Source organism: Sardina pilchardus, chromosome 3, assembly GCF_963854185.1.
Source record: "Sardina pilchardus chromosome 3, fSarPil1.1, whole genome shotgun sequence".
NCBI classification, from domain to species: Eukaryota; Metazoa; Chordata; class Actinopteri; order Clupeiformes; family Clupeidae; genus Sardina; species Sardina pilchardus.
Genome location: NC_084996.1, coordinates 23,338,083 through 23,363,687, shown reverse-complemented (window position 1 = coordinate 23,363,687; position 25,605 = coordinate 23,338,083). Strand labels below are relative to the sequence as shown.

The 25,605-nt window shown below is 47.5% G+C and overlaps 1 protein-coding gene across 1 annotated transcript; it reads right to left on the bottom strand.

Annotated features, from left to right (window-relative positions):
• Nucleotides 1–13,786: 13,786 nt before the first annotated feature.
• On the bottom strand, nucleotides 13,787–17,424 carry LOC134075944 (uncharacterized). Its single transcript, XM_062530971.1, is given in 3 exon segments — nucleotides 13,787–14,783; nucleotides 14,785–15,484; nucleotides 16,005–17,424. Coding segments are annotated over 3 exon segments (3,117 nt in total).
• Nucleotides 17,425–25,605: the final 8,181 nt, after the last annotated feature.

Here is a 25,605-nt window from a genome sequence, read left to right as displayed (position 1 = left end):
AAAGTACATAAATACTTCTTGTGGCCTCCGTGGACTATGGCAAAAATGTTTTTGCTCTCTTATCTAACACTAGGGGAGAAGGTGAATAACCCAATTTCATAAAACAGTGGCTTGTTGATTTAAGCTAGCATTCTAACTAGCTAGTGTCAGTCCAACCTTGACCATAGACATTGCCATGTTTCTTTCAAGTTGGTTATCTTTTGTCAGCACTGTTTATGAGGACTTATTTGCAAAATGAAACTGCACAGATAAAGATTTGTGGATGTGTACCTGGGACAAGTTGAGAGATTGTGTGCATATGAGTTGAGGAGAGGATACGTTCTCACACCCCATCAAATTAGCTTGCAGTTCCTTTTGGATCAGTTCTGTCAGGGAGAATTAGAGCTAGTTTAAAACACTTCATCGAAGAAAGTCTTGATACAGTCACTCAAATGAACTGAAACATAAACCAGACTAGCTGTCAGACCACTCACTCACTGAAGCTTAAACTGACCAAATCCACGCAAACCGCCCCCCTCTAACTTAACACACTAAACCTACTCACTTAACACCTTACACACACACACAAACTGAACACAAACACACACACACACACACACACACACACACACACACACACACTCACTTAGGCCACGTTCTGACTTCTCCCAGGCTGTGACCCAGCACGTCGTAGACCCGAGGTCCACGGCCAGCTTGTCCTCCAGGTCCAGACACAGGGGCTGGAGACGGACGTTCAGCCGCACGGGCCGGTCCAAGCGCAGCAGCGCCACACTGGGCACGTCTGTGTGGCCGCTGAGGGTGATAGTCGATATCCTCCGCGCGGTGTAAAAGCTAACAGTGCCGTCAGTGTCCTGACGAGGCTCGAGCAAGGCAAGCCAGTCATTGGGGTTTGTTGGTTGCAGAAATCGGCTAAGGATTATTTTGTGAGGATTTGAATCAATGGCATGTATTACAGATGTACTGGTGTTCTAGTAGTTCTACTGTAATTCATTAATAAAAGTGTCTGGGTCAGTATGCAGAAGAATGTTGCTCAAATTGCACACTGAAAGCTTAAAAAACAAACTACATATTGTGTGGCCCACAGTACCACTAACCAACCAGAACACATACTGTATGCTTTCACCATAGATTCTGGAAGCCATGTAGTATATGTTCCCAAATGGCAGTTTACTCTGGAACAAATCACACCTCAGTCCTCAGTATGAATAATCACAAGCACACATGTCTGCATTTTTGTAAAATGTACCTTTCAAAGCACTCTGCTGAGCTCAGGACGTACTCTTTGGTCAGGAGAACCCCCCCACACCTGTGCCTTCTAATCCCATGTCCTCGGCTCATGAGGTAGACCATCCATGGCCACGTCCGCTGATTCAGGCCATCACTCCACAGCTGCTCAAAGATGCGGCCACATGTTTCTAGGCAGAGCCAATGACAAACGGTCGTGGTGACAGGGTCAGTGTAGCATAGGGAACAAGGAGAGGATTGGCGGCGATGATATGAAGCTGTGAAATGCTGAGAAACTTATGAGTTCATTACACCTTCCTTGCACCCTTGCACCAAATGAATAACATAACCATGTCACAAACATGTTTTGACAGATACCAAGTCATGTTATCAAGGTGTGTTCCAATACACTGTTTTTGTCAAATGCTGAAAGATTTTCCTGTGTGTGTACTCCAAAAACAATGTGCCTCAGATAAATGCTATAAATGCTATTCCTGTTAATCACCAGCATTACCACAGGAGCTGGAGTGTATTGACTGATCTTTTACTAGGATCAAGGACTACACCTTTAACCACATGATTGCTGATACACAAGTCATCTAGATCAATCAGCGTTAAGGTCAAGATGAGGATTTACAGTACACATGGCTTACCTGGAAGAGAGGTGGTGGTTTCCACCATCTTGGATGTTGTGAGTGGAGGCTTGGTGGATGGCTCCTCTGTGTCAGATGTAGGCAGGGTGGAGTGGCTGGGGTGCATTGTGGCATTGGATGTGGGTGCTGTTGAGGGAAAGAGAATGGTAGAGGTGCTACTAGTAGATGTGGATTTGGTGGCCCCAGATGTTGATGCTGTGTGATATAGAGTAGTCGAAACACTGTCTGAAACTGCAGTTGTGACTTTAGAAAGGGGTTGTGTTGTAGTAGTTGTAGTTGTCGTGGATTGGGGAAAGGGTGAGGTGAATGTACTGGTGGTGGTTGCAGGTGGAGTGTGTGGTGCACTGGTAATCCCGAGGGTGCTGGAGTCTGTTGAAGGGATATTACTGTGTGAGGTAAAATATGCATTACTGGTAGTCCTGAGGGTATTGAAGTCTGTTGGAGGTGCTGTACTGTGTGAGGTAAAATAGGCTGTACTGGTAGTCTTGTGGGTACTGGAATCTGTAGATGGGGTTGTGTTGGGACTTGGCGTGGTTTCTGAGGAAGAGGACAGAGAAGTGACAGAAGGAAGGAAAGTGCTGTGAGATGCTGAAGTTGTGACTAATGAAGAGACCGGGAGGGGACTACCTGCAGAGGTATGCAAGGTTGTGATTGAGGGTGTAGTGGCAGCTGTGTTGGGAGGCCGAGGTGCTGTACTATGTGAGGTTAAGTGGGTGGGACTAGTGATCCTGAGGGTGCTGGAGTCTGTGGAATGGGCTGAACCGTGTGAGGTAAAATAGGCAGTACTGGTAGTAGTCCCGAGGGTGCTGGAGTCTGTTGAAGGGGCTGAACTGAGTGAGGTAAAATAGGCAGTGCTGGTAGTCTTAAGGGTATTGAAGTCTGTTGGAGGTGTCATACTATGTGAGGTAAAATAGGCTGTACTGGTAGTCTTGTGGGTACTGGAATCTGTAGATGGGGTTGTGTTGGGACTTGGTGTGGCTTCTGAGGAAGAGGACAGAGAAGTGACAGAAGGAAGGAAAGTGCTGTGAGATGCTGAAGGTGTCACTAATGAAGAGACCGTGAGGGGACTAGCTGCAGAGGTGTGCAAGGTCGTGATTGAGGGTGTAGTGGCAGCTGGGGTGTTGGGAGGTTGAGAAATGGTGGAGGCACTTGTTTGTGTTTGTGTCATAGATGTGCTTAATGGCAGTGGAGTGGAGACAGCATTATTTGTGTTTGTGGAGGTTTGTGCTGTGGTCATCCCTGTCACCTGTGGCGTTAATGAAACAGAGGGACTAGACGGAGAAGACAAACCTGATAAGGTGGTCATTTCAGGTATAATGGAGGTCAATGTTTGAAAGGGATCAGCAGTGGTGGTAATGGAAGCATCAGTTTCAGAGCAAATAACAGAGGTTGAAGTACCTGTGGTTAGCGTAGCATCACTGGTAGCAGCCGTTGTGTGTACCGAAACATCTGTTACAGAAGTAGCAGATGTCGAAGTAGCTGTGGTTAGCATAGCATCGCTGGTAGCTGCAGTTGTGGTTACAGAAGCGTCTGTTACAGAAGTAACAGATGTCGAAGTAGCTGTGGTTAGCGTAGCATCACTGATAGCTGCAGTCGTGGTAACAGGAGCATCCGTTATAGAACTAACAAATGTCGAAGTAGCTGTGGTTAGCGTAGCATCACTGGTAGCTGCAGTTGTAATAACAGAAGCGTCTGTTAAAGAACTAACAAATGTCGAAGTAGCTGTGGTTAGCGTAGCATCACTGATAGCTGCAGTTGTGGTTACAGAAGCGTCCGTTGCAGAAGCAACAGATGTTGAGGTAGCTGTGGTTAGCGTAGCATTGCTAGTAGCAGCAGTTGTGGTTACAGATACTTCTGTTACAGGGGAAATAACAGATGTTGAAGTAGCTGTGGTAAATGTAGGATTGCTGGTAGAGCTTTCAGTCCTGTGTGTGCTGTCCGATGTCACTGCACTTGAGACTACAGTGGATGCAACACTAGGGGTTGAGATCATGTCTGTAGTGTACAGTGTGGCTGTTGAGGAGCGTGTTGTGGATTGGACGCTGGTTTTGATAATGGCAGAAGTGATTGGGTATGTGCCAGTAGTTATGGAATGGTCATCAAGGGTTGAGGAAGGCGTTGTATGCTTTGACATTGTACTCGGACTGATTGTTGAGGATGGAATTATGGGAGTTGTTGGCAGTGAAGTCGCAGAGGACATGCTAATGTTTGTTGTAGAGGTTGTAGTTATGGCTATGGGTGTTGTGTCTGAAAGCAAAGTGGTGGAAGGCCTGATTGTAGTGGTTTTTGGTGTGCTGGGCCCTGGCGGTGTTGGGCTGGGACAAATGTAGTCATTGTCTGGGTCAGGTCCCTCAGAATCAAACTGCACAAAGCCCGGCAGGTCTTCTGAGGTGAAGGAGGTGATCCAATCCTGGTACTGCGACACCCTGGTGTAGACGCCCGGGTAACCGGGGCGACCACAGCCTTTTCCGAAACTTATGAGCCCCGAGAGAACCCAGACAGAGTCCTGCTTGCTCACCATGGGACCTCCTGAATCAGCCTAAAATATATAGTAAATAAAATACAATTTACCCAATGAAAATGCTGTGGAATCACTCCCAACTGCACCTAAAACATTAGCTTCAGTTTTCTTCCATGACCCCAGTTGGTGGTGGCACCCTACAGCTTGGGTAGTATAAGGCCCTTAAGTCCATCATGCAAGCTGGTTATTATAGGCTTTGGGTAAATGTATGGCAGTATACACCAGTACGTACAGTATGACAGTATGTTTATGCGTAGGCTTTGGGCAAAGGTATGGCAGTATACACCAGTACATATGGCAGTATGTTTATGCGTAGGCTTTGGGCAAAGGTTTGGCAGTATACACCAGTACTTATGGCAGTATGTTTACGCGTAGGCTTTGGGCAAAAGTATAGCAGTATATGGTTTCCTACCTGGCAAGAGTCTTTGCCACCTGCGGGCACACCTGCACAGATCATGTCGTCTGTGAGTTCTGCATAAGAGCAGCTGCACTGCTTGTTTCCAACCACCAGCACCTCCACTTCCTGCAGGATCTGTGGCGAGGCGAGGGGCACTGCAACACAACGTTCACTTATTCCTTTACTAGTACTGATGACAATCAATAGTTATAAACATTTGCCATGTGTGATAAAATCTAATCAATCAAATGTAATATAATCTACAGTACTGTAAGAACTGTTATACCCATTGTGGCAGAACTACAAGACCCAGAATACTTTGCGGCGTTGGAGAAGAAGTTTGAGTGGAAAAGAGGGAAAGTTTGGAATCGTTGTCGTTGCTGGTGATGAATACACATCGAGTTTGTTCGTACGTGAATTCTTCCTATATAACTACTCAGACAACCTCCTACGAAGTTATCAAGGCTTACACTACACTATAAATACTTTACCTCCTTCTCGGATGCGTCCCCAGCCCGTGACCCAGCTCTCTGTGCCGGTTATAAAGACACTAGCGCTTGCTGCCAGGCAAACGGGTTTGATGAAGGCTGTGTAGCGGACAGGATAGCTGAGTCGAATGAGCGCCATGTCGTTGTTAGACGTTATGAAGTCGTAGTTAGGGTGTCTGATGATGGCCATGACACCTCGTCGAACCTCGTTGGGGTTGCTGCCTTCTTGACAGTGACGACCGAGATAAACAGTCAGATGAGCTGTGCAGGAACTGTGACAAAAACAGTGAGAGCAAACAAAGAAGAAGATCATTTTCTTGTTATGAGACATTTTATTTTCAGTCAGCGATACAAAATACTGCAATAGTGGATGTAAGGACTCAATACTAGTGTTTACCATGTCAGAACATATTGGGGCAATTGCTCTGTCGCTAATCTGGAGTTTAACACAGTTTTAAACTGGAGTTGGAGTTGGGGGTTGCAGTTTAAAACTGTGTTAAACTCCAAACTAGCGACAGAGCAATTGCCCCATAATGAAACTAAACCTAATTATAAAGCATTACTTTAAATAATATCTTGATAGATAGATAGATACTTTATTGATCCCCAAGGGGAATTATTTCTTGTGGCATGAAGGATGAAGGAGGTATTCAGTAGTAATTAATAAAGTACATTACAGGTGGCCTCACTATGAACTATAACACTAGACTGAATAGTAGACTGCGTCCACTCCCAACGTTTCTACCAGAGAGGACATCCAACGTCAGTGGTAAGAAGAACATCAACACCGATAATACTGACGTCATAAACTGACTAAAAGATACAACCTGTGATATTTGCTTCCATTTCCACTCCGCACCATGCACCTTGGAGCTCACCTGACAAAGCAGTGGGCAACCGAGATGACCCACTGGTTGTTAATGAGGGACCCTCCACAGACATGGTGTCCAGAGCGGTGTATGCTGACCTGCCAGGGCCAGCTCCCTGGCTGGGCGTCCTGGCCCCCGACTATCTTATAGTCAGGCTTGGGCTCAGGGTTACCGGGAAGCCCACACCTCTGAGCAGTGGGTGTGTCCCCTAATGAAGAGCAGAGTTAGGAATGAGAGAGAATTTTTCATGCACAGGGTTTTTAGGCCAGACGTATCAGTTAAGACAAGTAGTGAGTTAAGACAACACTGCAATTCGCCACCTCAATACAGTGTTGATGGTTCATTGATTTTAAAGGTACAGTACATTATGCAAGATTGTCACCTTTACGAAGCCAATTTCATGGTTGAATTGTTCACGTTCACATCATTCACCATAACATAGCTACAATATACAGCAAGTCCCTACCGAGAAAACCAGCCATGCAACTTTCAAGAGCGGCACCCACCAAATCCTGCGAGAATCGTAACACATGACCTTGTCCATAGATGTAGCTCTTTGGAGATTTTTTTGCCCGTCGTTACTCGTTCACCTCCACAACAAACGCATTTGCATTGTGTACAAGGGGGATGAGTAGCGAGAAGTTTGCTATTTATAATAGCAGAGTAATATATACATATCGAGACTCTAGAGGGAGCTCTAGTTGGCAGAAATACATAAATCTGCATAGTGTACCTTTAAAACTATTTGATATCCACTGCTCTTTGAGCACGTATCCACTGGTCTAACTGGTCAACCCTGGTCGCACTGGACTATACCAGAGGTTTGTTCAAATTCAGCAAACAATATGTTTTCTCTAAAATTTTTGTGTAAGTATTCTGTCTTAACAGTAACCCTTCACCCATCTTCACTGTATGTTTGCAAAGAACTACCTCTTCAAACTTCTTTAGGAAGTAGTTCTCTGCATTTGCCAAAATTTGCTTATGTCTGCGAAATTGTAGGCACCTCAGGTGTGTGGATATGGGGGATATGAAGTATTACCCTCACAAATAGAAGAGGGACCCATAACTGGTCCTTGAGGAACACCATATTTGTTTTTCTTATCAGGTTTATGATCCTATTTATGACAAGAAACTCATCGAAACTGAAGCTAAACAAAGACAAGAAAGGCAAAGTGAAATGACAATACTCCGTTACAGCATCTGTTTGGTGACACATAAAAGATTGCTTAATAGGAAATAACCTTCATCCGTGCGGAACACCCAGCGACCTCTGTGGTATACATTGCTTGAGTGACGGAGGTCTGTTGTGCTATTCACAGGGACTGAAAAGTAGTGGGAGGATCCAGCTGTGTCATAACCAACCTACCAAAATAGAAAATGTAAATAGTATACCCAGTTATCAAAGTAACAAAAAATAATAATAGTTTAGGTAATACAATTTGGTTTTGAGACATACTGTACTACATACCAGACAAAACATGCTAGTCAAGCGAAGTACAACTAAGCATACAGAAAAGCAAGTACATTAAACGTTGCTTTCTCACCAGGGCATCAGTAGATGCTATGTCTCCGTAGTTCAGTATGACAAACGACAGATCACCATCCGACACCAAAATCACTTGAAATGATGCTTCCTATGAGATGATACAACATACAGTATGATAGGAACAACATATTTACCACTTTCCTTTTTACTTTCTGTCCTCGAGCCTCTCTTTTAATGGATGCTGTACATTAATATTTGATGTTTTTATGTTTTACAATAACTTAACTCAGGAATGACTTACTGACTCCGGCTGGGAAGAGTACGCAACCTTCTCCCATGAAGCGATGAACACCCAGGAGGCGGAGAAGTTGAGGCCGGGGAAGTATTCGTTTATATCCCTCGTGGCCAGCTGTAGAATGGATCCATTAGTGGCCTGCTGGTAAAAGATGGTTCCTCGGATGCTGTTGTCTAAGTTTGCCCACAGGGGGGCGATGACATCCGTGTTGGAGTGTGCAGGAAAACTGCTGGGAAGCTTCAGAGGTGTGGACCCATCAAAGGTCAGATAGCCGTCGTTGTTCAGCTGTTAGAGAAAAATAGACAATTCAAATATCTGACCTTTGACCTATGCAATCGCGTCAACTACCATTAAGACGGGTAAGTATATTGGAGTTTTTGGAGATATATATATAGTACTAATTAGTTTATATAGCCTTCATAGTGATCAACTATGTCACACACACACAGTCTAATTTTAGATCACATCATGTTCCTGTGTGTGTGTGTGTGTACGTGTGTGCATGCGTGTATGTGTGTGTGTGTGTGTGTGTGTGTGTGTGTGTGTGTGTGTGTGTGTGTGTGTGTGTGCGTGTGTGTGTAATAACTTACGTATATCTGACTGTAAGCAAGGCCAAAATATTTAAATGTCCCTTCTAGAAAGATGAGTAAGGAACTTCCATTCTGCTGGGGAGGGCTCATAGTCCCTTCATCTCCAAATGGATAAAATGGGCCTACAGTATAAAGAACAACAAACAAAACAACATACCATAGATACTGTACATATGATAAAGGTGCTGACCAGAAGGGACAGTTTATGTTATACTTGAGTGTGTAAGAAAGTGTTTTGTGGTGCTTCTGATTGGAGCAATATGAGGACCCTAAGTGTTTTTTGTGATAACAGAACTGGAAAGTGACAACTGGTAGGAAGACAGAAAGAGGGTTTGTGGTAAGTTTGTTTCCTGCATTACGTTAAGAAAGAGACCGTTTGTGGCTACAGTAGTTTGGTGTCTGCATTATGTTAGGAGAAGGTGTTGCTGAGATGGTGTGGTTAGAGAAAGTTGCTGACTGGTTTTGTTCTTGGATGTTGTTGTCATTGCTGTGACTGTTGACATACCGCTGATGTTGGTTGTAGCTGTTGTCATAGAAGCAGTGGGCATTGTCTCTGGAAGGGGAGTAGTGGAAGGTCTGTTTGTAGTGGTTGTTGGCGTGCTGGGCCCTGGTGGTGTTGGGCTGGGACAAATGTAGTCATTATCTGGGTCAGGTCCCTCAGAATCAAACTGCACGAAGCCTGGCAGGTCTTCTGAGGTGAAGGAGGTGATCCAATCCTGGTACCGCGACACTCTGGTGTAGACGCCCGGGTAACCGGGGCGACCACAGCCTTCCCCGAAACTTACAATTCCGGAGAGAACCCAGACAGAGTCCTGTTTGCTCACCAAGGGGCCTCCTGAATCAGCCTGAAATATTAAAAAAGAAGACATTACATTAGAAGCATTTTGAGGGGGAAAAAGCCCCCACAAAGGACAAAGGACATAAAAGATGATTTATGTGGTTTCATGTGAATGTTGAGAGCTAATGTGGAAGGAGTACCCTGCACGTAGGACTTGCTACAAGGCACTAATGCCACTGATGTAGGTCTGGGATGAAATGGTGTCCTACCTGGCAAGAGTCTTTGCCACCTGTGGGCACACCTGCACAGATCATGTCGTCTGTGAGTTCTGCATAAGAGCAGCTGCACTGCTTGTTTCCCACCACCAACACCTCCACTTCCTGCAGGATCTGTGGGGAGGGGAGGGGCACTGCAACAGAAGGAAGCATGTTATGACTAACTCATGATAAGCTACATGAGGTGCTAAATGGCCTTTTACATGGATCGATTTAGCTCATTAATAAGTTATTGCTTGGGCAAAGAGGCACTGAAACGCATCATCCTTATATCTATCTCTCCTGGTACCTGCCCATGTTTGCTGTGTCCAATCACAAACTAGCTTATCCAAAAGGTGTACCCGGATCGTCGGTCTGATTGGTTGAGGGACTATCCAAATGAGTAGAGTCAGACTCCCCAGACTAATGTTCCATCTTAAAATATTGAGCTTAGCATAGTGATTGCCATGACTTGACTATTATGGTCTTGTCTGTTCTCTGTAGAAGATTATGTTTGATAGTTTTAACTTCATTACATTATTGGTATTTATAACATGATATGTCATGATAAACAATACATCACAATAAACACTCAGGGAGAGTAATCAAATATAATGAATCTGTTCCAATCTAATCCCATCAAAACAACACAACTACAGTACTCCACCTCCTTGTTGGACGAATCCCCAGCCAGTGACCCAGGCTTTGGTGCCGGTGCTGAACACGCTGGTGCTGGCGGCCAGGCAGACGGGTTTGATGTGGGACGTGTAGCGGACCGGCGCGCTCAGGCGGATCAGAGCCACGTCGTTGTTATTGGAGACGCTGTCGTAATCAGGGTGTCGGACGATCGCCAGAACGTTTCGCCGGACCTCGTTGGAGTTGCTGCCCACCTGCCGATGCCGACCGAGATAGACAACCAGAGGAGCCGTGCAGGAACTATGGAGACAGGATAAGGTCAAAGGTCATCATCACTATTCACCATTATCATATTTAGCAAAGGTTAGCTAGTCATCACTTTACACCATTATTATATTTAGCAAAGGTTAGTTAGTCATCACTATTCACCATTATTATATTTAGCAAAGGTTAGTTAGTCATCACTATTCACCATTATCATATTTAGCAAAGGTTAGTTAGTCATCGCTATTCACCATTATATTTAGAAGTTTATCATAGATTAGTCATCACTGATAACTATTATCTTTGGATGTTTATCATAGGTTAGACATCACTATTCACCAGTATCATATTTATCAAAGGTTAGTCATCACTATTCACCATTATCTTTGGATGTTTATTAAAGGTTAGTCATCACTGATCACTATTATCATTGGATATTTATCAAAGGTTTTTCATAAAGTATAGAGTTCAACAAACAATCAGATCACACTTCACTCCTCTGTCCTGAACCACCATGTTTTTTGGCCGGCTGTAAACACCACTATGTCTGTTTCCCATGACACACTTCCTACAGGAGTTTGTAAGGTCGCCAGATGTCTGAGACCAAAACCGCGGGGACATGATCCCAAAAAACGGGGACATTTTCAGTTTGACTCTCAATCTGATTGAAATACATGCAAGTTTTATCTTCAAAAAACGGGACATAGGTAGTTTTTCTGTATTTTCCCGGGGACAGGCAACCAAATATGGGGACTGTCCCCTGAAACCGGGGACATCTGGTCACACCCTATTGTATAACCACAGCTCCTGTGTGTACCTTTGGAAGCAGTGGGCAGCAGAGATGACCCACTCGTGGTTGATCAGGGACCCCCCGCACTCGTGGCGTCCGAGGCGATGTATGCTGACCTGCCAGGGCCAACTCCCCGGCTGCGCCTCCTGGCCCCCCACGATCCTGCTGCTCAGAGACGCCGGGGGCTTCGCCGAGACGCCGCACTCATTGGCTGTAGCCCTGCTGTGGCCACGGGTGACATCGCCTGGACAGGGAGAGGACAGGTCAGAGCACGTTCGACAGGTCAGAGCACGTTCGACAGGTCAGAGCACGTTCGCCCGGACAGGAAGAGGTGTGGTCAGAGGGAGGTCATGCCAGGGTCACTAATCAATATACGGTAGGGACGGTGTTCCTGTGATTTCACATCTTGAGGACCTCTTCACACACACACACACACACACACACAGAGAGAGAGAGAGAGAGAGAGAGAGAGAGAGAGAGAGAGAGCTGTGTATAATTTGTATAATTTTAAGAAATCATCACAACTGGCCTCGGTAATCCACTGAACTAGTCTACTGTAAATGAAATCTGAGATGATAGAACCTCCATCGACACGGAACGCCCAGCGGCCCGGTGTGAAGACGTTGCTAGTGAGCTGGAGCTCTAAGGTCGTTTCCACGGGAACCCAAAAGTAGTGCGAGGATCCAGCAGTGTCATAGCCAGCCTATGAAATCAAACCGTGTCACATTTTAGATAAAAAAGGACAAGGGTGTGTATTTCAAAACACCAAAACACACTTTAGTGAAACAAAACTATGCTACACATACATCATGCTGTTTTTTCTTAAACAACGGTGTTATTATTGGTGTTTATTACTATCACAAAAATAGCTTATTATGTTATTGCAAGTCTACAAGACATTACAATGTCCCATATGAAGCCTTAAGTGTCTTATAGAAGTGCATCATGAGCTCCTGACCCGAGCGATGGCTGTCTCTATGTCTCCGTAGTTCATCAGGACAAAAGACAGATCACCATCAGACACCAAGACCACCTGGGCAGACACGTCCTTAGGGAGAAACACATGTTTATGATTACTATTTATTATTTATATTATTATAATTATTGGGCATCGCTTGAAAAACAGTGCTACTCTGGACATGATTAGCAACAGGACAAGATAATCCAGTGGCAGCCACCAAGTCATGAACTCCTACTAGCTGCCACAGACAAGCATTCAGTAGCATGGGCTCACACACACTTATATCGTAAGGTTATTTGCATAACCCCGGTTCTCTGATAACAGAGTGAGGTATCTCACTATGGGAGACGCCCTCTGGCGTGACCAACTACGGAAGCACCAATTACACCACGTCTGTCGCAGACAGACCAATCACAGCTGTGATACGGAGGCCCGCCCTCAGTATTTATACTACAGTATCACCAGCCATTGACCATTCACAGCATGCGCTCTTCCCCGTGGCAAGGAGGGAAGCGTGGTGAGATACCTCACTCTGTTATCAGAGAACCGGGGTTATGCAAATAACCTTACGTTCTCTTTCAAACATTCGTTCGGTATCTCACTATGGGAGATATAGCCCACTCCCGGATTGCATGCTCGAGTTCGCAACAGACGTGACATGCCCACATGTAAAACACAGACACAGAAAACTATTCAAGTTACGTGTACTGGTCAAACAACACGAGCACCAACACTGAGAACTGCATGTGCCGGTGACGGCGCAGTAACATCCAGTCGATAAAATCTCATAAACGTATGGGAATTTTCCCAACAGGCGGCTGCGCAAATATCACTCACTGATATACCTCTGACGTAGCCATGCCCCTAGTGGAGTGCGCTCTGAGACGCTCCGGGAGCGGCAGGCCCTTAGCCTCGTAAGCCAAACCAATAGCCTCCACCATCCAGTGAGATAAACGCTGGGCTGAGATGGGGAGTCTCTGACGTGAATGGCCCATGACACGAACAGCTGATTACTCCTTCTAAGCGCCTTTGTCCTGTCCACATAAATGCGTAACGCACGGACCGGACACAAACAATGGAGTCTCCCCTCCTCTTCCGAAGAGAAGGGGGGAGGATGAAACGCGTCCAGGTCAATAGAATTACATCTGTACGATGAATCAGCGACCTTCGGGACGAAAGCAGGGTTGGGCTGTAGAACCACTTTATTGAATAAAGGGTTAAACTGCAAGCAGGAGGGATGCACTGACAGGGCTCGTAATTCCCCCACTCGCTTAGCTGACACGAGCACCAGCAAGAGTATGGTCTTGAGCGTGAGCAGCTTCAACTCAATTCCGTCCAACGGTTCGAAGGGTGGGAGAGAGAGCGCCTCCAGAACCACGGACAGGTCCCATGACGGGAAAAGACGTTTCGTCGCTGGGCGCAAACGGCGTGCTCCCTTCATAAAGCGACACACCAGAGGGTGCTTGCCCACTGACGCCTTGTCAAACCCAACATGACAGGCGGAGATGGCCGATAAATAAACTTTAATTGTGGAGAAGGCCTTACCCTTGTCCAACAATGACTGTAAAAAACATAACACATTAGCAACATCGCGAGCGTGGGTGAGATGAGATGAGACTCATTGGAGGAAACGCATAAAGCAGCACGTTTGGCCACGGGTGAGCCAGAGCGTCCACACCCAAAGGCGCATCTGTGTCCGCCAGCGAGAAGTAGAGGGGACAGTGCGCGCTTACGTGCGAGGCGAAGAGATCTACGGCAGCTTTGCCGAACCTCTCCCAAATCATCTCGACCACCTGAGGATGAAGCCTCCACTCTCCGTACAGAGGGTTCCCCCTGGAGAGGAGATCTGCTCCACTGTTCAGGACTCCCGGGACGTGTGTGGCGCGTATCGATGCCAGATGCACGCTGCACCACAGCACAAGACCGCGCGCCAGCTTGTGAAGCTGCGGGGAGCGCGTTCCGCCCTGTCTGTTGATGTAAGCGACCACGGTTGTGTTGTCCGACCTGATCAAAACATGACAGTTGCGGATGAGGGGGAGAAAGTGTTTTAACGCCAAAATCACTGCCATCAGCTCCAGGGCGTTTATGTGGTGGCTGCGGAGGTGCAGAGGCCAGACGCCGTTCACCGCTCTGCCTTCGTACACCGCTCCCCAGCCTGTCAGGGAAGCGTCTGTAGTTACCACTTTCCTCAGAGACACCATGCCCAGGGGGGTCCCTGTGAGGAAGATCGCGGGGTCCCGCCACCAGTGCAAGGCTGCGAGACATTGCGCAGTGACCGGCACTGTGCGGCGTAGATGCCTCCGTGGGCAGAGACGTAGCGTTAGAATCCAACGCTGAAAGTCCCTCATTCTCAATAGCCCCAACGGAACGACAGCCAGGGTCGAAGCCATCAGGCCAGCTAGACGAAGGCAAGCTCTGAATGGAACATGCCCTCCGTCGCGGAATTGAGACAGACTTTGCCGAAATGAATCGACGCGTCTCTGTGACAGTATAGCGCGATAGGAAATAGAATTTATCTGGATCCTTTGGCAGGGAATCAAACAACTCTTTTTGAGATTGATGTTGAAACCTAGATTTGAGGTGGGAGACGAGAAGAGCCGTGTCTCGCTCCGACTGCGCTTTGGTTGAACAGCATAGGAGATAATCGTCTATAAATGCTGATATTCTGAGCCCCGAGCGTCTCAGCGGAGTTAGAGCCGCCTCGATGCATTTGGTAAAACATCTGGGCGCGAGTGCATACCCGAATGGGACCTGTAGGTACTCGTAAGCCGTGCCCTGATATGCAAACCTCAGATATTTTCGGTGCGCGGGTAGCACGCCTATGTGAAAATATGCGTCCTTCAGGTCTACCGTAGTGAACCAGTCCCCTGGCCGGATAGAGCTGAACAGTGCTTTGTGAGTGAGCATTCTGAAGGTGAATTTTCTTAAATGACCGTTCAGAATACGTAAATCGAGGATAGGGTGAAGCCCCCCGTCCCGTTTGGGAACCAGGAAGTAACGGGAGTAATGACCCTTCCTCGTTTCCCCCTCCGGGACTTTTTGTATAGCGCCCTTTTCTAAAAGGGAAGCTATTTCGGCTTCCAGAACCCGAGCTGATTCGCCCTGGGCCACTGAAGCTAAAATTCCGTTGAACGGAGGTGGCCTCCTTATTAGTTGTAACCGAAGGCCTTTTAATACGGTGGAGAGTACCCAAGGGTGAGCTCCGCACGCAAGCCAAGCCTCTATACGAGGCGCAAGGGGGCCTATGTGTTTCATTTGTTGTGTTGGAGCGCCCTCCCCTGGCGAACACGGGGCGCGTGCCAGAGGGGGATATAACACTTTGTGCGAATTTCCCCGCGCCGTAGGCAGAGAACCTGGGCGCGGGTGAAATTTTATCATTTTTATTAAATGTTGGTGTCGACCAGAGGCTATCTGGCGACACCGGTCGCAACCCTTTTCTCTCCAGCGGAGCTCCGAGAGTGGCTGGGGGGAAAGTGTGTGCGGGAGTGTTTGTGCAAACAGACTGTGAGATGGGGGAGTCGAACTGGCCATGACACATTGAAAACACTTTATTGAACTTATAACCCTGCAGCGAAACTCCGTGAGTGGCTGCGGGGGACAAACACACATAGTTATGCCCTCTTTGCACGCCGGGGAAGCCGGGCTGGCCGACGCGCAAAGAGCTGGCATGTTCGGCGCTTCTAGACGCCTCCTCTTCTGTGGAGGGGGCAAAGCGCTGTGGGCGGGAGGGGACAAGCCAGGTAGCCCTAGGAGCTGGCTGTCGGTCCCACAGGCGAGAGACACCTAACCGAGGTATACCGAGATACTTAGGTGTCTCTCGCCTCTTCTTGTTCCCCTGAGGGTTGCCAGGTCGGTGCCTGGCGGCGGCCGCGGAGAAGGAATTCCTCGCCCAAGACCTCGGGCCTGACGCCCTCGGCTGGTTGCCCGCGGCCTGCTGCTCAGCCTGCTGGGGCCTGGGTGCCCTGGCCGGCTGCTGGAAGCTCCTCGGCTGCTGCGGGGGTGGCGCAGGAGCGCGAGCCGAGGCGGGGCGGGGTGCCGGTTTGCGAGGCAGGCAAACATCAAACGCCTCGTTCTCCTTCTGCAGGTCACACTTCGTGCGCATAGCAGCGATTGCGGGGCCGAAAAGCACTTTCGGGTCGACGGCAGCATCGAGGAGATCCACCTTTTCCTTGTCGTTTAGGGTCGATAGATTTAGCCACAACGACCTCTCCCCCACGACAGCCAGACCCATGGTGCGGCCGCAGCTTTGGATGGCGCCGCGAGAGGTGCGGAGATTCAGGTCCGTAATGTAGCATATCTCCTCCCAAAGAGCTGGATTCGGGGTGCCGGAGTCCAGCTGAGACTCCATCTCGTCCAGCAGCTCAGCCTGGTAGGCTGTTAGAAGAGTGGTAGCGTTGAGGGCCCTGACGGCCAGGCTAGACGACTTATAAATCTTCTGATAGATGGACGCCGTGAAGCGGTCCATTTTCTCAGGCAGGGTCAGGTTACCCACGGAGAGTGAGGTTCTCCAGGTCGGGTGCAGATGATGGGCGACGGACGCCTCGACCGCCGGAGGGGCGGAAAGCCCAAGCTCGTCCATCCCCTGAACGTCCACTACGGAGAAACCTTTGACAGGCACCCGATGGGAAAAGGGTTTGTCCCAGAAACGCTTCATCTCGGCCACACACGCCGGGACAGCGGGGAGGAGTTGTTTCGCTGACGGAGCTCGCGAGGGCAGGCGTTTACCATCGAAAATGTCTCTCGCTGCCCCTGCATCGTTCTGCGGGGCAGGCCAGTCAATTTTGAGCTTCGCTGCGGCTCTCCTGCAGACCTCGAGGAGGCTGAAATCCGCCTGAACGGGGCTGCCGCTAGCAGCGCTAGCTGGTCTGCTAGCTTGGGTTAGCGGGTGAACGCCATCCTCCTCGTCGTCCTCGTTCTCACCGAGGAGGTGCGCGAACGCCTCATCATCATCATCCTCCTCCGCTCCGACCTGACCTTCGTCCAACAACTGGTCGTCGAACAAAGGAGGCAGGGGGGAGTTAACGTCCATGAAGTCCGCCCAGGAGCCGCCCGGTAAAGCGGAGGCGGAAGACCTCTGCTCGCTCGGTTGGGCAGCCGAGAGACACGGGTCGTCGTTAGGCGTCGACGCCACTCGGAGGCGTCGCTCCAGGATTCGCTGCTGCATGCCCCTGCAGACCTCCGGGTCGACCAGAGACTGCTGGGCAAGCTTCACCCCCATGCAGGCAATGCACAAGGGGTGGGGGTCCTTCCCCGATATCTTGAATCCACAATTGGATTGGCAGGAGCGGGGTCCTGGGGAAGCAGCGCTAGCCTCAGGAGGGCTAGCAGCAGCGTTAGCTATAGCCTGAGCCATAGTAGGTTCGAGAGTTCGCCTTGACGCGTTAACTTCGACAAAATTCGCTTTACGCGGTAGAATAATTCGCTCAATGCGAGAGGCTCGCCTTGACGCGTTAGCTCTGAAAAGGGACAGAATTAACTGTAGCCTTAAGAATTCCCTGCGTTCAACGACCAGCCTTGACGGTAGTCTGCGAGAGTTCGATGCAAATTAGTCTTCACGGGGAAGAGTGCGAGAATGGTCAATGGCTGGTGATACTGTAGTATAAATACTGAGGGCGGGCCTCCGTATCACAGCTGTGATTGGTCTGTCTGCGACAGACGTGGTGTAATTGGTGCTTCCGTAGTTGGTCACGCCAGAGGGCGTCTCCCATAGTGAGATACCGAACGAATGTTTGAAAGAGAACCATCTTATGCTCAGTACTCTAGTTCTGCACCAGATTTGCCATGAGTTAGTGGAAGACTTTCATAGGTCCCTATAGATTAGATTAGATTAAATTAGATTAGATAAACTTTATTGTCCCAGAAGGGAAATTTACTGTATCTTGGGCGTAGAGAGCTCTGGACTGTGCTGGCTTACTTACTGACTCTGGCTGGGAAGAGTACGCAGCCTTCTCCCAGGAGGCGATGAACACCCAGGAGGCAGAGAAGTTGAGGCCGGGGAAGTACTCGTTTATGTCCCTCGTGGCCAGCTGTAGAATGGATCCATTAGTGGCCTGCTGGTAAGAGATGGTTCCTCGGACGCTGTTGTCTAAATTTGTCCACAGGGGGGCGATGACGTCCGTGTTACAGTGTGCAGGGAAACTGCTGGGAGGCTTAAGAGGTGTGGACCCATCAAAGGTCAGATAGCCGTCGTTGTTCAGCTGTCAGACAACACATTGGGAATTAAAAAAAGAGAGAATCTCTTCATTCAAATTAGGGATGTGGTAATATGATATGTATTACCAATATTATTCTGTATATTAGTGTATTTGAGTGTGTGATTCAGCTTCTCACATATATCTGTCCATAGACAAGGCCAAAATATTTGAATGTGCTCTCCAGGAAGATGGCGGGAGAGCTTCCATTATGCTCTGGAAGTTTGACAGTGCTTTGAACTCCCGAAGGATAGAAGATACCTACAGTACAGTAGAGGAGAAATTAATCAGGAGGAAACAGGAGGAACTCTAAAGAAGCCTAGAAAAGTTCAAAGTTCAAAGAGTGTGTCTTTTCCAATTCACATGGTGACATGTCATATGCCATCAAAGTGAATCTGAAAATGTTAGGAACACTAAACTATTCAACACACCTTCAGAAAATGTCCACACAGCAGCAACATGTTGTTTAAAATATCCAAACCAGACTATCAGAATCAAAATCCCGCAATGTTTGTACTGAAACTAGAAACTCTGTAGTGTTTTTTCCTTTACACCATCAAGTCAACATACACTGAACCTCATATCATAACCACAGATGTGTTTTTCCTCAGGCACACCAATAGAGTTCTAAAGTGACCCAACGTAACGTCAAGTCTCTCACTGTTGGTACGGTTGCAGTTGAAGTTTCGGTCCTCGTCAGGTCTGTTGGAGGTGAAGTGGACGAAGCCCAGGTCTGAGTGGCGCACGGTGTCTCTGATCCACGGCTCAAAGGCCGACACGCGGGCGTAACCGTCGGGGGCCGTGCCCGTGGCACAGGGGATCCCAAAGTTGGTGACCCCTGCCAGTACCCACACAGAGCCCAGCCGACACTGGAGGGGACCCCCTGAGTCTCCCTAGAGAGAGGGGGGGGGGGGGGGGGGGGGTAGAGAGGGGGAGGGGGGATGGAGGGAGAGAATGAGAGAGGGGATGACAAAGAAAAAGAGGTAGAGAATGAGAACAAGATCAAAATTACTCAATTGTAGAGGCTCTTGGTGTCCTACTGTAGAGTTACGTCAGCTGACGGACGTGTGCGTAGGAGAGGAGTAGGCGGAGTCTTACATGACACGCCCCTTTTCCCGTCAGCCCTCCAGCACACAGAATGCTGGGAGTGATGTCCACCTGGAGCGTGTCCCTCAACCGGCACGCACACTTCCTGTTTCCTGCCACCGTCACGGCTACTTCCTGTAGTGCCATTGGCAAAGGCTCTGAGGCAAGAGATGTCAACAAGCACCATTTGAGAACAAATGATTTTGATATCTATGATATAATATATATGATTGCAGGTATTCATCAGTGTTATAAAAAAGACAAAATTAAGGTGTTATTTTTTTCTTTCTTTCAAATACTGTATAGCATATTTTCTTCCTTTGTCTTCACTTCACAGCAGTAAGCATTGTCCTACAGTAGGCCTATATTAGGCTACATTATGTTTAGCAGACACTTCTTGTCCAAAGTGACTTGTATATGTGTTGTACTGTATATGACAAGGGATTACATAGTCCCTGGAACAACTTGAGGTTAAGTGCCTTGCTAATGTAGAAGCCGGGAATTGAACCGACAACTTTGAGGCTACTGCACGGAAGCCCAGCTCCTTAACCACTACACTACCACCACCCTACACACACAGTACTGCATGCTAGCCCAGCTCCTTAACCACTACAGCACCACCATCCTATAGATACGTATCTATCTATCTAGTTATCTACCCTACCTCCAAAGCCCGTGTTGCCCCAGCCTGTGGTCCAGCAGGGTGTTCCCGGGGGGAACCTGCTGCCGTTGGAGGCCAGGCAGATGGGCTGGATGTACTGGGTGAACTCCACCGGCTCTCTCAGTCTCACCAGGGCCACGTCGTTGCTGAAGTCCCCCGTCCTGTAGTCGGGGTGACGGACGATGGCCTTAACGCTGCGTGTCACCTCGTTTGGGTTGGCGTTCGGGCTGGAGGTGTCCTGTGTCTCGCGGCCCAGGTACACCCTCCAGGCGAAGTGGACGGGGTAGCTGGAGGAAATGGAGGTACAGTAGCACACCAGATAACTGACACTGACAATCTGGCATGATTCATCAGAGAAGACCAGATGTTTATGTATGGAATCATATTGATTACTGACTGAGGACATTTAGGAAGTACATACTGCTTCTGCTTCAGTGTAACTAACAGTTATGGGCTAAAGGTTAACAGTTATGGGCTAACAGTTATGGGCTTACACCTAACAGTTAACAGTTATGTGCTAACAGCTAACAGTTATGGCCGCCAGGAGGAATAACTGGGACTTACTGTGTGCCCCAGCTAATGGGGGCCCTCCTATCAACATTAAGCAATAAACAATAAACGATGTATATCAGCTGCAAAACATCAGCCAAAAGGAGACATACAGTAGAAACACATTGTGATATTGTGAATGTTTTAACCGAGATAATTGTCAAATACTTTAGACTTACTTAGAGATAAAGAGCCCTTGTTTAAAAGGTCCTAAAGTCCTAAAGATAACATGGCAAAATCTATTTGATAATGTAAAACAATGAGCAAGATTCCAGGCATAAACATTAGTGGATTTACTTAAAGCTCACACACATCACGATAACAGCTTTATTTCATACACGAGAGAGTTTACTCATATCTGGTTTTCGGGTGAAATGTATGGAAAAAGTATAAAGTTCAAGCTACAGTGGTATTATATCATGAAAGTAGGGCATTTAAGTAGAGGCTTGCAATGGTGATTTCCTCATCTCAAACAATTCATTGACAGAAAGGCCAACAAATTTCACCCGAAAGCTGAAAATCCCTGACTTTGGTGAGTATTGTAGTGTATACTGTATATATATATATACAGCATCAACTTTATTCAAGACACAGGTCCACACAGACAACAGGTCCAATGTTTGTATGTGAGCCTTGCCGTCATTTGGGCTCACAGACTTACCTGGAGAAGCCGTGTGCTGCCGTGACGACCAGACTCACCTGGAGAAGCCGTGTGCTGCCGTGGCGACCAGACTCACCTGTAAAAGCAGTGTGCTGCCGTGACGACCCACTGGTCGCTGATGAGGGTCCCCCCACAGGCGTGACTCCCCAGCCAGTGGAGGCTCACCTGCCACGGCCAGCTACCTGCCGACGCGTTCTTGCCCCCGACGATACGACTGGCCAGACGGGCCGACCCGCAGCCTGCCGTTAAGATAAGAGAACAGGGCTGTCTTACTGTACTCAAGAGATACTGACATATTCCACTTAAGAGAACTTATCATACGAGCTGTTTGTTATTAGTTACAGTATGTAGTAGGCTGAAGACTCTACTGTGCGACTTTAGAGGCACTTTGATCTTAAGTTTACAGGTTTCTGTGTAGTGGAACGGAGAGCAGTTATATGGACCTGATGGCAGAGGCTCCTCAGCATGTGGGTCATCTGCCCCAGTGGCTGTAATACAGAGGATGGGTCATGCACACATGCCAACACATCTACAATAATACTGTGTGACTGTAGTGGTAATGTGTGTGTGTGTGTGTGTGTGTGTGTGTGTGTGTGTGTGTGTGTGTGTGTGCGCGCGTGTGTGTCTGTGTGTGTGTGCGTGCACGCTCGCAAATGCAGTCATGTGTGTGGATGTGTGGATGTATCAAATTAGAAAACATACCTATCGTAACAAGCATCATCAGACATCCCAACACAGCAATCAGATATTTCATCTTAACAACTTGATTATAATCTCCTGAAAAACAAACATATAGTGGTTTACTGTCCGAATAACAGCAACGTATAGGAAGTACTGTACTACTGTACTCATATCAAGGTCATGCTGTCCTTTTGATTTTTACAATTGTGTGCTGTTGGTGGAGGTCTTTCAACAGTGATGGCAACTGGAATCATGACCTAAATTTTTTTTTCAATATTTCTCTGAAAACACACATCTGAAATACTTTACATTATTTTCACTATTATATTATATTCATATATAAAGATAGTGTGTTACCTGAGGGTGATGATAATGGCGAGCGCTTACTTACTGGTCCTCGTAGCTGCGGTGCCTCTGTTCGTATTGGTTGGTTCGCCCTCCCCTAGTGCACCTCATCGGCGTGATCACTGATGTCATCTAATGCGTATCAGTGGCTGAACACTTCCTGTAGAAGTCATGTCCTTCGATCTTAAAAACAGGGTCAGGCTCTGCCCTTTGACAACGCTACTGTTCTTGAACAACACCCAACACACAGCCCCAGCCCCTGCGCGGGTCATTCTGAGATGCTGAGGGAAAGGTGTGTCCATCCTCTGGTCTCGGCTCCCGTTATCAGTGGCCGATGCCTGGGTACATGAAACTATGCGGCCTGTGGTCCTGGGCATGTTTGGACTGCAGGTGATTAGGCTTCTGTGGCCGTGACGTGCCTCGGCTCACACACACACACACACACACACCTGCGAACATACAGCGCATTCATCACCTCAGCACAACACACAGGTGCACAGGTGCGCTCACCTGGGATGTGTTTGCGTTCGGGAAGGGTTCCGTTTCTCTCTGGCGATAGCTTTACTTCGGAGGAAAAAAGGGTTTTGGGAGAAATATTAACTCTTATGACAAAAAGGAGTCAACAGGGGAGTCAGCTGGCAATGCCAAGGACATGAGTTCACTCCCCTCTTTTCTCTCTCCTTCCATTCTGCACGTCTGCTTACTAATCCCAAACTCATGAAACTGGAGCGTGATCCTTTAGTCAATAACAGTGTACTCGAAATAGCACTCGAAATATCACTTGCCTGATATAGATTAATTATTCATACCAGTGGCTAATTTTGATTTGATATGATTTATTATTTGACCGAAAAAGCACCATTATTTATCTAACACAATGTATCATCTTTAGTCTAGAGGTTAAGTGATTTCTGTATGGGATGAGTAGCCTACACATGGGTTATGAATCAAAATTTGGATATTCGGACTTGAATAATTAGGAGCTTAACTGTATTTGGGTTAATCTGCATACAGTATATGTTATTGGATAAGCTATGTATCCTTGTACAAAGATGAGTTGGATAGAAAGGATACTGAATTCAGAAATTCAAAGTTAGCTACTTTTGAGGCAAAATAACACAGATGACTATCTCACTCTTATATATGTATAGCCACACCCTGAGCAAACACACTCCGTTTTAGACATTTTCTGAATACGTCCATTTCAGAGCTATTTGCAAAAAAGGGTTGGTATGCTGCTGTGAAAGTCAACAGAGGGCCTGATAAAGGCACTGCTTTTGTGAGGAATGGTGTTTTCTGCCATGCTATTGTGAGCGGAGCTGTTGCACGAGAACAGAAGGCTCAGACTGCACTGGAAAAGTGAACATTTCAGTATGAGGCATTTCTTTTACTGATGATGGGTGTGAACCAAAAAGACGACTATTTTCTATTTTAATCCCTGTGTAGTCATAGCAAACAGTAGTATCACCCAGCACTGCTTCCAGTAAGAAACGTCACTTTTCCGTTATCATGCTGAAACTACTGTACACAGTGAAAAGCCACTGATGGATCCCTGATACTGTCCCTTTGAAATGGGATGGGCACTGGTGACTCATCTTATCTAAAGACGAGACCAGCGTGGCCAGTGGTGACCACATCTTACACACCCTGGCTTTCATTGCTGACCCCCAGTGCCCAGTGCTGAATGTGGGCATGGCTGAGTTTTACTGGGGTATTCCAGTGGAGATATATGAGAAATTATTGAGTTTTACATTATATTCCCGTGGAGATACTGTAGGATGGGAAATGACTGAGTTGTACTAGTGTATTCCAGTGGAGATGGGATGAGAATCACAGCATTACTTTTTTTCAGCTGGTATTCTGGGAAGATCAATGATTCATTTCCCTCCAAAATAATCTACAGTACTGTATGTAATTGACCTCGTCCAAACATCCACCTCCACCTCCTCCTCCTCCTCCTCCTCCTCCTCCTCCAAACATCCACCTCCTCCTCCTCCTCCTCCTCCTCCACCTCCTCCTCCTCCTCCTCCTCCAAACATCCTCCTCTCCCTCCAGGCTAGGCCCTCCATCGCCAGGGTCACTACTGGAAATGTTATGAAAGACCATGATGTGATATTGGGGGCCCCAACAACGATAGCAGAGACGGTGGATAAAGCGAGACGATTCATAAGAGGGTCATTTCCTCTACCTGTCCGTTAGCCCATGTCTGTTTATTCACCTGTTTCATTGGCATCACACACAAGGAATATAGTACACATTATATTTTGAAATCATATTTATCCTCTCTTATTTTTGACTTATCTCCCTCAACAATGGAATTCTCTTCTCTGATTGGCTGATGGGGTGGCCATTAACTTCGTATAACCTGCTACCTATGAAGTAGTTCCCGTATCACACTTGAATATTAATTCGCCAAACTCGTTGCGAAGTTTAAATGAACTGTCACGTTGCATCCAAGCTGAAATACAGACGTGCAGAACCATAGTAACATTGTAGCATATGACGGAGGTGGATTGTAGCTAGTTGGATGTCATGTAGGCTGTAAAAGTAGCGATCTTTCAAAGTTAATGTTAATCAGAATCCTGGGATATGGCCGCTTGACAACGGGAGAGATAGAACTAACGACTGGCTTTTGGCCGTAGCAACCAGCCATTTAGAACTAACGACTGGCCTTTGGCCATAGCAACCATCCATTTTAGAACTAGTAACGGCAGTTTTGTCCTGCAAGTAGAAAGTTGATATGTGGCGGAAAGTAGTCCCATAGTCAAGACAGTTTTAGCGATGTTAACAGACGCAACGGTGGAATAAAACTATGTTCTAAATATACAGGTTATGAATACAAACGGGAGATAAGCGGGATAACGGCCTTCGAGGTCGACCGGTTCGATGGAAATAATGGCACGGCGGAGGTAACTCCGTCTCCGTGCTTCGCACGTCGCCGGAGTTCTAGACCTCCACCTAGCCATTATTTCCATCGAACCGGTCACCTCGTCGGCCGTTATCCCTTACATAGTGGACAGGCCTATTTAGGAGTCCGGAAATACGTGCCATGTTGTTCCATCGTCTTGGTAAATAGACTATCTGATAATAATGTTGGGGGGCCCAATGTGGTCAGTCCACGGCCTGTACAACTACCCCACCTCTGTCCTTCTCTGCAGTGCCTCTGTCCACACACGCAGTACACTACCCTACAGGCAGGGGGCGACAGGGACCACACTACCAACC